The 12,323-nt window shown below is 42.8% G+C and overlaps 1 protein-coding gene across 1 annotated transcript in view; it reads right to left on the bottom strand.

Annotated features, from left to right (window-relative positions):
• Window positions 1-3,610, bottom strand: part of pcdh1a (protocadherin 1a) — a 66,433-nt gene extending 62,823 nt beyond the window's left edge. The window contains exons 1-2 of the mRNA XM_086131919.1: window positions 2,813-3,610; window positions 400-2,583 (exon numbers count right to left, since the gene is read on the bottom strand). Coding sequence (XP_085988045.1) covers window positions 400-2,583; window positions 2,813-3,607 — 2,979 coding nt within the window. The 5' untranslated portion in view covers window positions 3,608-3,610. The remainder of the gene's footprint in view (window positions 1-399; window positions 2,584-2,812) is intronic.
• Window positions 3,611-12,323: the final 8,713 nt, after the last annotated feature.

Genomic DNA, 12,323 nt, shown 5'->3' with positions numbered 1-12,323 from the left:
GGGACGGAGTTGAAAGTCACAACAACATGACAAAAAACTCAAAGTAGTTTTCAATTGAATATCCCGCGCATTGTGAAACGTATTTGCTCAACAAAGATGATGAAGAGGATGACTGAAAACACTGAAAACTACAATGATGGAGCAGTAACAGGTCTGCCAAATCTTTTTGGATTGGCAGTCAATGATATGGTGACAAAATACTTTCCATGTCAGATATATTGTTAAGTACCGGTACTGTTATTTCAGTAGCTTTTTTGCCAAATAGGATATACTAGATTCATCATTTCTTAAAACGAAAAAGAAATACAATAGTGTTGCATTTATTTATTCCATTGACGAATGTTGCTATGCACACACATTTATCTGTCACATGGCATCCAGAACGTTCAATGACCTTACCTGTTTGTTGTACTTGGGTTGACTGGTCTTGTAGCTGTAATCAGAGTATTGGTCCGACCCAGTAGAGTTGTCATCTCCTCCAGTCCCTACAAAGGTATTGGTAGCCGGAAGGTCCTGGACCGCCTGATGTTTTTGTGAACCTGAGGGAGACTGGGCCTGCAGCTGAATGGAGGGCAATGGGGAGTTAGAGCGGTAGTGCCGACCTATATCAGGGCTTTCTGGTGAGTAAGTCAGGGGCAGATGTATCCTTGGACTATCATTGACTGCATTAAGGTTGAACTTGAGGCTTTTTTGGAGGCTGACCTCCTCGTCTTCCCCAAGTGGTTTTGGAGATTTCTGAGGTTTTCCTTTCCGACCTCGTTTACATTTGCCGTTTTTTGGTGCCTGTTTGGGTGCATATAAGTCCTTTGTTTCCTTCTTGCCAGGTTGATATCCACTCTTTGTTTCTCTTTGGATGCGGTGTCGAATGAAAACCACCACCAAGATAAGCATAACAACACCTGCGACTCCAACAAGGCTTCCGAACAAAATGTTGCTCCGTTGTGCAGCAAAGCCATTGTCAGGATCACCAGCGATATCCCTGTCTAGTGGAGTGTAAAGACTGTGTCCAACTAGGGCTTCCACTAAGCTGACATTTGAAATTGTTTCATTGACGTAGATATGGACCAAGGCGGTGGCGTGACGTGCTGGCTTCCCTCTGTCACTCACTTTGACCACCAGGCGATGTAGTCCACCGTATTTTCGGGCCATCTCCTTTGCTAGAGTAATCTCTCCACTGGATGGTGAGATGCGAAACAACTGGTAAGGGTTTCCACCTGCAATGCTGAAGACCAACTCTGCATTGGGCCCGCTGTCCAGATCTTCAGCTTCCACAATCTCCACGTGGCTATCAGGGGAAGCAAGGGGCGATAAAAGCCTAAAGGAAGAATTGGAGGGCTTTGTAACAACAGGATCATTGTCATTTTCATCCAGTACATTGATGGTAACACCCACATAAGAAGACCTCGGCGGTTGCCCTCCATCTAATGCTTTTAGACGGAAAGTGTAGCTGCTCTCTTTCTCTCTGTCAAAAGATATGCTTGATAGAATGGTGCCAGTTCCATTTTGAACAACAAATTTCCCTCCATCAGACTCCACAGAGAGGTGGACATGAGCGTTTTCACCTTTATCCACATCCATGACTGTCACCATGCCAACTGGGCTGAGGGGAGGCATGTTTTCTAAAACTGAGAAGCTGTAGCCACTAAGCATGAATTTGGGGTCATTGTCATTGCGGTCAAGGACTTTTATCACAACACTTGCTGTTCCTTTATGTACAGGGGACCCTTTATCAGCTGCGGTGACTCGAAACTCATAGTGTTCTTTGTGCTCACGATCAAGCGGGTTACGGGCTCTGACTTCCCCCGTATTTGGATCAATCTCAAAGAGACCCTTGATGGATGTGTCTGCCACAATGCTATAAAGAAGGTCTGCATTTGTGCCACTGTCTGCATCTGAAGCGATAACATCCAAAACCTTCTCTCCCGGTTGGTTTTCTTCAGCAAACTCTACCTCAAACAAGGTAGGGGAGAATACTGGAGCGTTATCATTCACATCAGTTACCTGTACTTTCAATGAGTTTGTCCCAGAGAGCGCTGGATTTCCAGAATCGACAGCCACTATCGCCACACGATAATCCTTCACCCTTTCATAGTCCAGGGGAGTGGTTGTTTGGAGGAAATATTTCCTCTTATTGTCACTGGATGAGTCACTGATAGGGCGAAGTTGGAAGGGCACATCTCCTGCAACCACACAAGTGACCACAGCATTCTCTCCTTCATCCTGGTCAGATACTTGCACCAGAGCAACAGCTGTTCCCACCGGCATGTCTTCTGAGATGTTAGCTACTCCTTCACTGTGTGTCACAAGACCAATTCCACGTATCTCGACAGCTGGTGGATTGTCATTTTGGTCAGTCACCTCAATGGTGACAAAGGTCTTTGAGCTCTTGGGTTGTGGACCCTTATCCCTTGCCACCACATAGAAGGACAAGCTGTCAATCTCCTCTCGGTCCAGTGGCCCTTTGACATAGATGATACCAGTGGACCGATCAATTCGTAAGAGTTTTGGCACGGGGTCTCCTGCTTGATGAAGGGTGTATTCAATTTCTCCATTCGGGCCCATGTCAGAGTCATTTGCTTTGACCTACAACAGTAAGAACACACAAAAATGACACTTAATTGATGTCTATTATGTGCAACCATGTGCCAAAAACCCCCAAATAATTATTTGATCTGGCAACGAAAAAATGAAACCATAATTTGAGAAGATATAGTTTTAGCACAATTTGTGACAACCATTAGTTTTACTTCAAAACAGGCAGGTAAATGGACCACAGGAAAATGGTTTAATGTAAGAAAAGATTTAGTCTTACCTGCAGCACAGAATGTCCCACTGGACTATTCTCCAATACTTCTGCCTCATATGTCAATTTTTCAAACTTGGGTGAATTGTCATTGACATCAGTGACGACCACTCGCAGCAAAGCACTGCTGTAACGCTGTGGGTTCCCTCCATCCACTGTCTTGATGGTAAGGTCATAGGAATCTTTCAACTCACGATCCAAGTTGCCCAGAACAATAAGTTGTGGGAGCTTGCCACCCCTGTCATCCGCAACTTGCAAACCAAACAGTGTTGCTGCATCTTGTCCCGCTGTCAGGGCATAATCACTCACCCCATTCCTATCGGAGTCTCTGTCGGTTGCTAAAGGTATGGAGAACAGTGCCCCCATGATTGTGTTCTCAGGGACGGATATGGTCAGCACAGAAGAAGGGAACTGAGGGGTGTTGTCATTGATATCCTGCACCTCGATGCGTCCTTCAATGAGTCTCGGGCTCTGGTTCTGTATCAGATCTGTCACAGATACTTCAAATTCCAGGTAGCAGGGCTTACCCCGAACAAGCACCCGGCAGTCTCTCAGTGTCTCTCTGTCGATGGGGATCTCAGTGGTGAAAATATCTCCGGTCTTTCCATCAACACGTAGATAAGGGGCACCAACCTCCAGCTTGTACAGATGGCCTGAGTCTGGCAGCCCCTGGTCTGCAGCCAGACTGCCAATAAGTGTGTTGGGAGGTTGCTCCTCCAGGACCCGATACAGAATGCTGCCTTCAGCAGAGCTGCAGAGCAGCACCAGGAGCCAAAACAGCATCACGAGTAAATTTCGTTCCATGGAGTCATGAGAAGATTTTCCTGTAAAACAACCAAGATAAATTTTGTCAATGTTTAATTTCCGTTCTATACCACAAAGCGGGTGCTCGATGGTGGTCATTCAACAGACTGTCAGTGCGCTTGGTGGGCGTGATCTCCTAACTTTGCACCTCAAGGGCTTGATTTTATAAGATCCCAACGACCACTGAATTGAGTGTTGACGACCACTTTAAGATTGTGTGAGCCATTGGCAACAAATGCAAAAATGGTGGATAAAGAAAATTTTAAAGAGATCTTTGCGCTTTTTAAAATGACTTGTCCTGAGTACACGGGAATTGGCAATATCTTCTCATCCTGCATGAAACGGATTTTAAAAATTGGCACGGTACGCCAGAAAAACTGCTCTGGGAGAGTCACAATGAGGTGACATGGCATTCAAAGCACTTCTGTTATCGACGATGTCAAATGGGCAAAATTGCCACCCCGTTCATTTTCACTGCACCTAATACCGAATAGTGCAAACTACTTTGAGATGTAGATTCGAATGTAACAATGAAGCAAGCTTAATGTGACATGTAAAAATCTGAAACAAATTTTGTTGACTAATTTTCAATCTTTAAATACTGCTTTTAAAAGATAGGTGAAAACCAGCACCGCTGTGCATAATGATAACTGAGATTATTGTTGTCGTAAGAAGGCAAAGGCCAAATGAGAAACACCTAGGGAGAATATATCTTTTCCACTCATGGAAATACTTCTGAAATACAAGAATACACAAGGTTGGTAGGTCGCCTTCCACATCTGTTTGCCTGAGGAATAAATGTTCACCTATTTTCCCAGCTGCAAACATTTAGAACAGGCCCATTTTGTTTAGATTTCACTAACAGATGGCGAGTGCTATTACCATTGCTCAAATGTTGGCGCTAACCTTAATCGCATAGTTTTGCATGTTTTCGGAAACAGGAAGAAAACAATATATTTCGAAAGCATATTGTTTTTTGGGTTTTTTTTTTGTAATTATGATCAAGTTGTTCAGACTAACTTAAAAATGATTCAAGCAATGATGCTATTAAGTTTACGGAAATTAATGGTCACTATAAAATACGCATATAACCTTGTGCTAAATTGCCATGGTATGACAGAGCGTAAGAGTTTCATTTTGTGAGCCACATGACCATCTGAACTCACTGAAGGTTTGAGAGCTTCCTCTCACACAGATGACACACCATCATAATGGTGCTTCGTTCGACTTGCCCTGTTGTACAATTCAAATGTCTTTCCATGCTCCGCTGCTAGTGATAAACTCAAACACTGGAATAATTTCGTTTGAATTCTAACCTTTCAACAACTGTAATTACAGCGCATTATTTGCGGGTCTTTGATCCGTTTTTCCTCCAGCATTCTTTATTTTCCACGGGGTGTAATCATTTTCCGTGTGACCGAGTTGTGTGCGTAATTTAAATAAGAGGACTTTTTGGGGTTTAGTATCAAGGTCCAGTGCTCTGAAAAACTTTGGTGGCATGACACTTGATTTTGACTCAGTTCATGACATTTCAACTGGGCACTATACGTTAGTGATGAATTAATATGATGAATAAATGATTGCCAATCGCAGGGCACATATATATATATATATATATATATACTGCATATTTATTGTGGTCCTCACAAGTGCATAATAATTATAGCTTGAACACATATCTATAAGATTGTGTCTTGCTCTAGTTTTGCCCATGGTGTGACATCATCATCCCCATTTTCATTCCATTTACTTACAGAACTAATAGGCGTGCCTTGATTGTGACATGATTGTTATGGTTGATGACACTCATGACTTAATATCTTCCAGTTGGCCTCTTGCCTGTCTTCCAGCTGGCGCCATGCCTTGCAGTCACAGCAAATTGAGCCTCTTTTCTTTCCCTTTGTTTACATTTGAATTCAACATCACGCTGTTCGTGTCGTATGTTTAATCTGTGTTATGGAATGTTTGAGACAACATTCCTCCGCAACTATCTCACGATTCTTTTAATTGAAAGCATGACAGTGCTATGTTGGCCCAATCTTACAATCGATGTAGATTTGGGAGCATAATTTGGAGGATGTAGACTTCATGCTTCACCACAATTATGAAACATAATGCAAAATGACAACATTAAAACTGCAACAACTGCAAGGATTGCAGTTTCCTGCAACTCAGCACTTTATTCTCCCTAAAAATGTGACTATCATCTGCCGACCCAGATGGTGTGGTCACCCGAACAGCTCCAAGCTGATTAATGCAGTTTCTGACAGATAACTAAGCATATTTTTCTTCTTATTGTTCACTGAGATTCACAGAATTACACAAGGCTGCAGGTGACCGCAGAGTTTATGTACCGCACATTATATCAGTTACATTTATTGATGATTGACTTCAGTTGAACATCAGATGAATATTTAATATCTGAATTCAAGCTGAAGAAAGTCAGAACAGGCAAGCAGACACGTACTCCGAAGCTGAAGAAGCAAAGCCAGTGAACACTCACAAAACTTGCGTGTGTGTAATCTTTTGTGCAGAGCACACAGTTTTCAACAGTAACAGTTTTTCTTGTATCTGTTTTGATTATTGAACTGCAATATCAACATCATACCCTTTCTGCTGCCCTGCTTAAGTACTTTCAAATATTGTGATACAACTTTTGCCTTTTTCCTTCATATAACAAAATGGTAATTTTGAGTGTAGGAGGGCTGCCATGCACGACAAGATCCCTCTGAGATTTGGACATTTCCCGATCATTGTTTTGCTTGGAGGATAAGTTTGAGTGTCACTGCTCTAATTGTACAAGGCACTGAACAGCAACCAACCAAGATTAGCAGTGACCCCAAGAACTTCAGGAACAGGAAGCAAAAATGACTCACTCTTCCCCCCAAAAATAAGATGAATAGGACTATGTGACTTACTTTTACCATTTGAACAGAAATGCTACTGGATATGTTGGTATCGAGGCATTTGAATATTGTTTCCAATTGTCACACTACCTCGACACTGTTTTTCTTTTTTTGTTCTGAAAGTGCAACTCAGCAAGAGAAAAAAAAGCAACACATCCAGAGACATTTACCTCTATCAGATCAACATTCATCATACTGTATAATCTCATGCTGTGATCATGCAATGGTCCAGACGGACGATTCCTTCGTAGAGAAGAAAAAAAAAATGTGGACGCATGCCGGTGGGCCTTTAAAAGCCATCTATAACTGCCTAATCGCTGTGCGATATGCTCCATCTTCTGCAAAGATGTTTAACTTTGCAGAAAAGAGTGCAATCCAGGCTTTAAAAAAATTAATAAATAAATCACCACTCGGTTTTAGGACCCTGGAGAGGCCAAAGGAGAGGCTTGCCGTGCAGAAAGAACAGTAGATGGCTAAAAGCCAGCTTATTAAGACCATTAGGGTGGCAAGCCTGAAGAGAAAATGGGGCAAAAAAAGCCCTGTCGCATGAGTCATGCATAGCACAAGCCTCACTCCGCTAACCTACAAGTCTCAGGAGAGGGTCACCCAAATACACGCTGTTGCTGATCAATGACCTCAAGTGGAAGGAAAGTGTTATCTCACTTCCTGCTTAGCTTTCACTTGAGAGTCAGTCGCCACTGATGAAATGCCAAAGATTCAACACACGCATTCCACCCAAACGTATTATGCAAGAAAATATGGCTAAAATAGGGGACCAACTAAAAAACAAGAACTTATATATTCCAGACACTCACTGGAACACACATTGAAATGCATTTTATGGATTACTTTAAGCACAGTAGTGCTTGTGTACAATCATTTTGGTACAGTATATAACGGAAAAGTATAGAGTAATTAGATTTCATTTTTCATTATTATTCACCTTTTTATTCACCAATTGGAAGCTAGGTAAGTCCACTGGGAGGTTTTTGTTGCGTTCCCACTCTGGTTCCTTGCGGAAAATGGTCAATATATACACGTAACTTTTTTTTTTTTTTTTTCTTTCTGAGAACACATGGAAGCTTCTTTCGTATCCTCGTCACTCTTCTGTTCCACACATGACTTCCAATGTCATTTTGAATGACAGTGAACTCCTCCAGTTCCTTTTAGCATCTGACCGCAAGCCTCCATTTAGGCAGCGCTCCCTAAGGCTTCAGTGCCTTCAGTGCCATTACTAACAGCTAAGCTTTTTGCAGCAAAACATCCGTTTAACTGCAAGGTGATTGATTCTCACCCGGAGCCCTCACATAGTGCTCGACCTTTGTCACCCCAAGATTCAGGAGCAAATTTCAACTTCTACAAGTCTATTATCAACTTTTAGCTATACAGTATATCAGACTGTGCAGCTTTTGTCCCAGGAGAGCTCCACTTTCAAGCCTTATTGTACAGACAGTGCTGACCTTAGTGGTAATAAGGTCTTTTGGAAAGGATGTTCCAGCCAAGTTTGTAAACAGTACAAACCCTGAATGAATCGGGTATCCGTCACACTTTGGCATCCATGGAAGAGCCTTTTTGTTTGACTTTTAGACCATGACATGATTATATGACAGCCGTCAAAAAGCATATCAAGTATTTTGCAGCGCATAAAACTACACATTGGGCGAGAGGACAGACAAAGTGGGCAAATAAACTGATTTTTTTTTTTTTGGGACAAGCAGTATTGACGAGCATGTAACATGGCTCTTTAAAAAAAATGCATCTGCATCACTATTCCATAGCTACATTCCTCTTTACATTTCAAAAAGTGCATTCTGTAACCTAACCATAATTAAACATGTGGCGTGTCTTTTGTTTTGAGACATTAACAAAGGTATGAAAAATAATTTCTAAGACAATTATGCTGCAGCCCCCGTGCACCTGTCCTGGTTACCATAGAGACAGATGATCTATGACTGTGGACTGAGTCAACGCAGTGACTGACTGGCTGACATTTGCTGTGCTACAGGTACACACAAAATGACTCAAGCAGAAAATCAGCCAAGGCATGTTGGTAAATTAACAAAAAGCAAAGTGGTAGACTAACATTGGAAAATGTCATTGGAGGAATAAATTAATAATTTTGTACTTTGATGTTGCTTGAAAGCAGCTGCACGAGAGGGGACGGGACAGTATCATTGGTTCTCTGCAGAACTGGAAAGGTTCACTTTTTTCAAGCTCACATGTTTCTAGTGAGGGGTCTGCTCCCCCCATGTTGGAGGACAGAATGATAATGGATGATTTTATGATTATTTTTTTTCAAGTACAGTAATGTAATTTTCTATGTTGGATGCCTTTAGCCTTTAAAAATCAATTGTCCTCTTCCACACATACTTTATAATGACTGGCATCACATTGAGTGACCTAAAATGATTGAGCTTTGCAAAAAATTGATTACATTTTTTGGGGGGGGGGGGGTTGCACAATGTATTTGGATTAACTCACTTTGTAGGCTACTCCACGGTAGAGAATTTCTAAACTGTGTTAAGTGTGGTCAGGAACACTGCCAGTTATAATGGCTAAAACTACCCCCCCCCCTTTTTTTTTCATTTGAGTACAAAAACAAAATTTAATTAATTATTATAATGGCAAGCAGCCGTAATGGCACATCAAATTAAGCTGAAAGACTTTTTTCCCCCCCTTATCAAAGCTTGGCCTAATCTCATCTCTCAACATGCCCGCTGCCTTGAGCTCTTCACAGATGAGATCACCACATTGAGGGCTCATGTTACAGGCAGTTTGTGGGATATGAGCTAGAACGCTTTACAACCCTGTTGTGTTTGTGGACTGTTTTGACGGCCTTGTAGTGTGTACACTATGTGTCTAGCAGACTATTAAAATGAGCCTAGTGTTCGGTGGAGTGGGGAGAAACAACACCCAAGACTCTCACTTGGAGCGGGAGGGGTGGGGGGGGGGGGGGTTGTGGGGGGGGGGGCATTCCCATGTGGACGCGCACCTTCCATTCCTATCCAAATGGAAGCACAGCCATTTACAGACTGATCATTTGTTATTTTGCGCACCAATGTTACTCATGAGGAAACACACCGAACTAATTCGCGCAATTAGTGCGAGATTTGTAGCTAAAAAGAAAGGACGGGAGAGAAATGTCACAAATTGATCGCATTTTCAGCTTCACAGAAGCTCCTATAGAATGCAATTACCGCATAGCGTTCTGTGCAATTGATTTGTACTCTTGAAGCTGAAGTGCAACGGTATGCGCGCATGCGATCCTGCAATACCTTTTTCTTTTCTTTTTTTTTTTTTTGCACCTATCAAACACTACAGCCTCACATTTAGACACGATTTCACTGATGCGTAAATGCGCCGCGGTGGGCAACTTGTTGTTAGTGGACCGTCGAAAAATATGTTCCAAATGAGCTATAACACATGACAAAAAAAAAAAAAAGCGATGCAATTAAACCGAGTTATTTGTAATATATACATTCTGTAATGTACAGTACCTGAACGAGAGACTTGGATGAGCGTTGTGTCACAATCAGTCCAAAAACTGGTACATCCACCAACCCAGAATACCTCCTCAAAATAACTTCAGCTGTCACTCAGTCCGGTTATAACTTTCCCGCATTAAAATTCAGAAGACTGCAACCTCGTCTGGTCTCCCGACAGTGGTCAAGGGAGACTGATGTGTTCCCACCCTCGGCAGAAATATTCTAAATTTGCGGTTTGCTTTAAATTATCTGACGATTAAAGTGGAAAATGAGAGCCCTCATTCCGTTGGGGATTGCCTTCTTAAGAGCCATTTTCAGTCCTCAGCCAAAATGCAACGGCTGCCTTATCTCTTTCGGTCCAAGTTTGTCCGCCAGAAAGTAGAAACGAGCGCACTCTGAAAACACACCAAGACGTTAAATGACATCAAGATCGTGGAAGGGCGGCTTGAAAACCGAAAAAAAACCCCCAAACAAATAAATAAAAGAGCTCGTCTGAAGCAGTTCCAGGGAGCAAGTGGTGGTGAGATGCTATGGCTGACTTGCTCCCTTCGCTGCCTCTCTCCTCCTCATCAGAAGGTGGGAGGAGGAGGTGGGGCTCGCCATCAGCTGCATAACGCAGCAACTTCACACTCAACATCACGTTATGCCCGAGCTGCCTACCGCGAAATTGTTCGATTCCTACAGTTTAACGAGATCTCATCTAACTGGGTCACCCCAAATGGTCAAACGCACTTCATTTAAATCAGCGCACTCGTTCATTTGGATGCGCTTCTTGCACGCCTTTCAATTCCCGCATGCAAAAACCCACTCAACGGATGATGGAAATGATGCCACTTGTTTGGACCTGGAATAACAACAGGTATCATGCGCTGACAGTTTACTTGTTGATATGCATTGCATGTTGAACATGAGAGGACCGGAAAAAAACGAAGCCACTGGCACTTGGCTGCTCTTTATTCATTTGGCGCCACCCTCAGGCGGTTATTATAAGGAGGCCGTACACTGACAAGCTCTACTGTTATTGCAACAGTAGAATGGGATTCAATACAAGAGTTTGGTCGAAAAATGCCTCAGCAAATATAACGGTCCTAATATTTAATTTACAATGTCAGGGTGGTATTAATGTGGTTGTAATAATAGACTTCCTCCTAAGATCCTCGTGCAAGCTTTTCCAAATGTTTGGGTCACCCTATCAGTGCAGGCAGCGCAGGTTCAGTACTTACTCTGTAACCGCGTTTTCATAAATGGATTTCTATCGCTATATGTGCCCTGGGGCGGCCCGGTAGTCCAGTGGTTAGCACGTCGACTTCACAGTGCAGAGGTACCGGGTTCGATTCCAGCTCCGGCCTTCCTGTGTGGAGTTTGCATGTTCTCCCCGGGCCTGCGTGGGTTTTCTCCGGGTGCTCCGGTTTCCTCCAACATTCCAAAAACATGCATGGCAGGTTGATTGAACACTCTAAATTGTCCCTAGATGTGAGTGCGGGCGTGCATGGTTGTTTGTCTCTGTGTGCCCTGCGATTGGCTGGCAACTAATTCGGGGTGTCCCCCGCCTCCTGCCCTAAGACAGCTGGGATAGGCTCCAGCACCCCCCGCGACCCTAATGAGGATGAAGCGGTTCGGAAGATGAATGAATGAATGAATATGTGCCCTGTGATTAACTTGACAACCGGTCTTTATGCGTAGCGCCTTTCACCCTGTCAGTCGACAAGGGCTCCATCTCTGGTCGCAGTATAGAAAATGAATAGACGTATGCGTGGTTACCCTGATTTAGCTACACAGTAGTCAACATATCAGCCAGTCGTCAGTATGGTATCGTGTAGTGTCGTTGCGCCCAAAATAGACACATTGTTGAAGTCATACCACAAACGGTGAATATAAAGATTTAGCATTACAATTGTCGACGTTTTGACTGTATTAAATGTCTATTTATCTATCGTTCTACCTCGGACAGCACAGATCAAAACTGACTAGTACTATAAACAGTACTTTTGTATTGTTTGATCGAGTGGCCTGGAGTGAATTTCATCCTGCAATTGGTAGTACTGTAAAGCTGTATCCTCGATCAGTGTATTATCCACTTGAAATGATATGTGTGAAACATTAGTGAAATGGGAAAAAAATTTGCGTGCACCTATTTTCGGAATCACTCGAAATACGATTTTAATGTTTTGTTACTTCCACATAAATTACTACATGGCTTAGCACCTTCCTACCTAGTGGTACAAGCCCGTTCTATCCGGAAACTTTGTTCATAAGACGCTGGTCTTTTTGGTGATTGCAGAGTAAGAAAAAAATTGTGTTCGCTATTTGGGCTCCAGTAGTCTG

The sequence above is a fragment of the Hippocampus guttulatus genome, chromosome 15 (genome assembly GCF_054856545.1).
Source record: "Hippocampus guttulatus isolate MCC_2025c chromosome 15, RoL_Hgut_1.0, whole genome shotgun sequence".
Classification (NCBI taxonomy): Eukaryota; Metazoa; Chordata; class Actinopteri; order Syngnathiformes; family Syngnathidae; genus Hippocampus; species Hippocampus guttulatus.
Note: the sequence above shows the minus strand (reverse complement) of the source record. Positions and strands in the feature narration are given on the sequence as shown.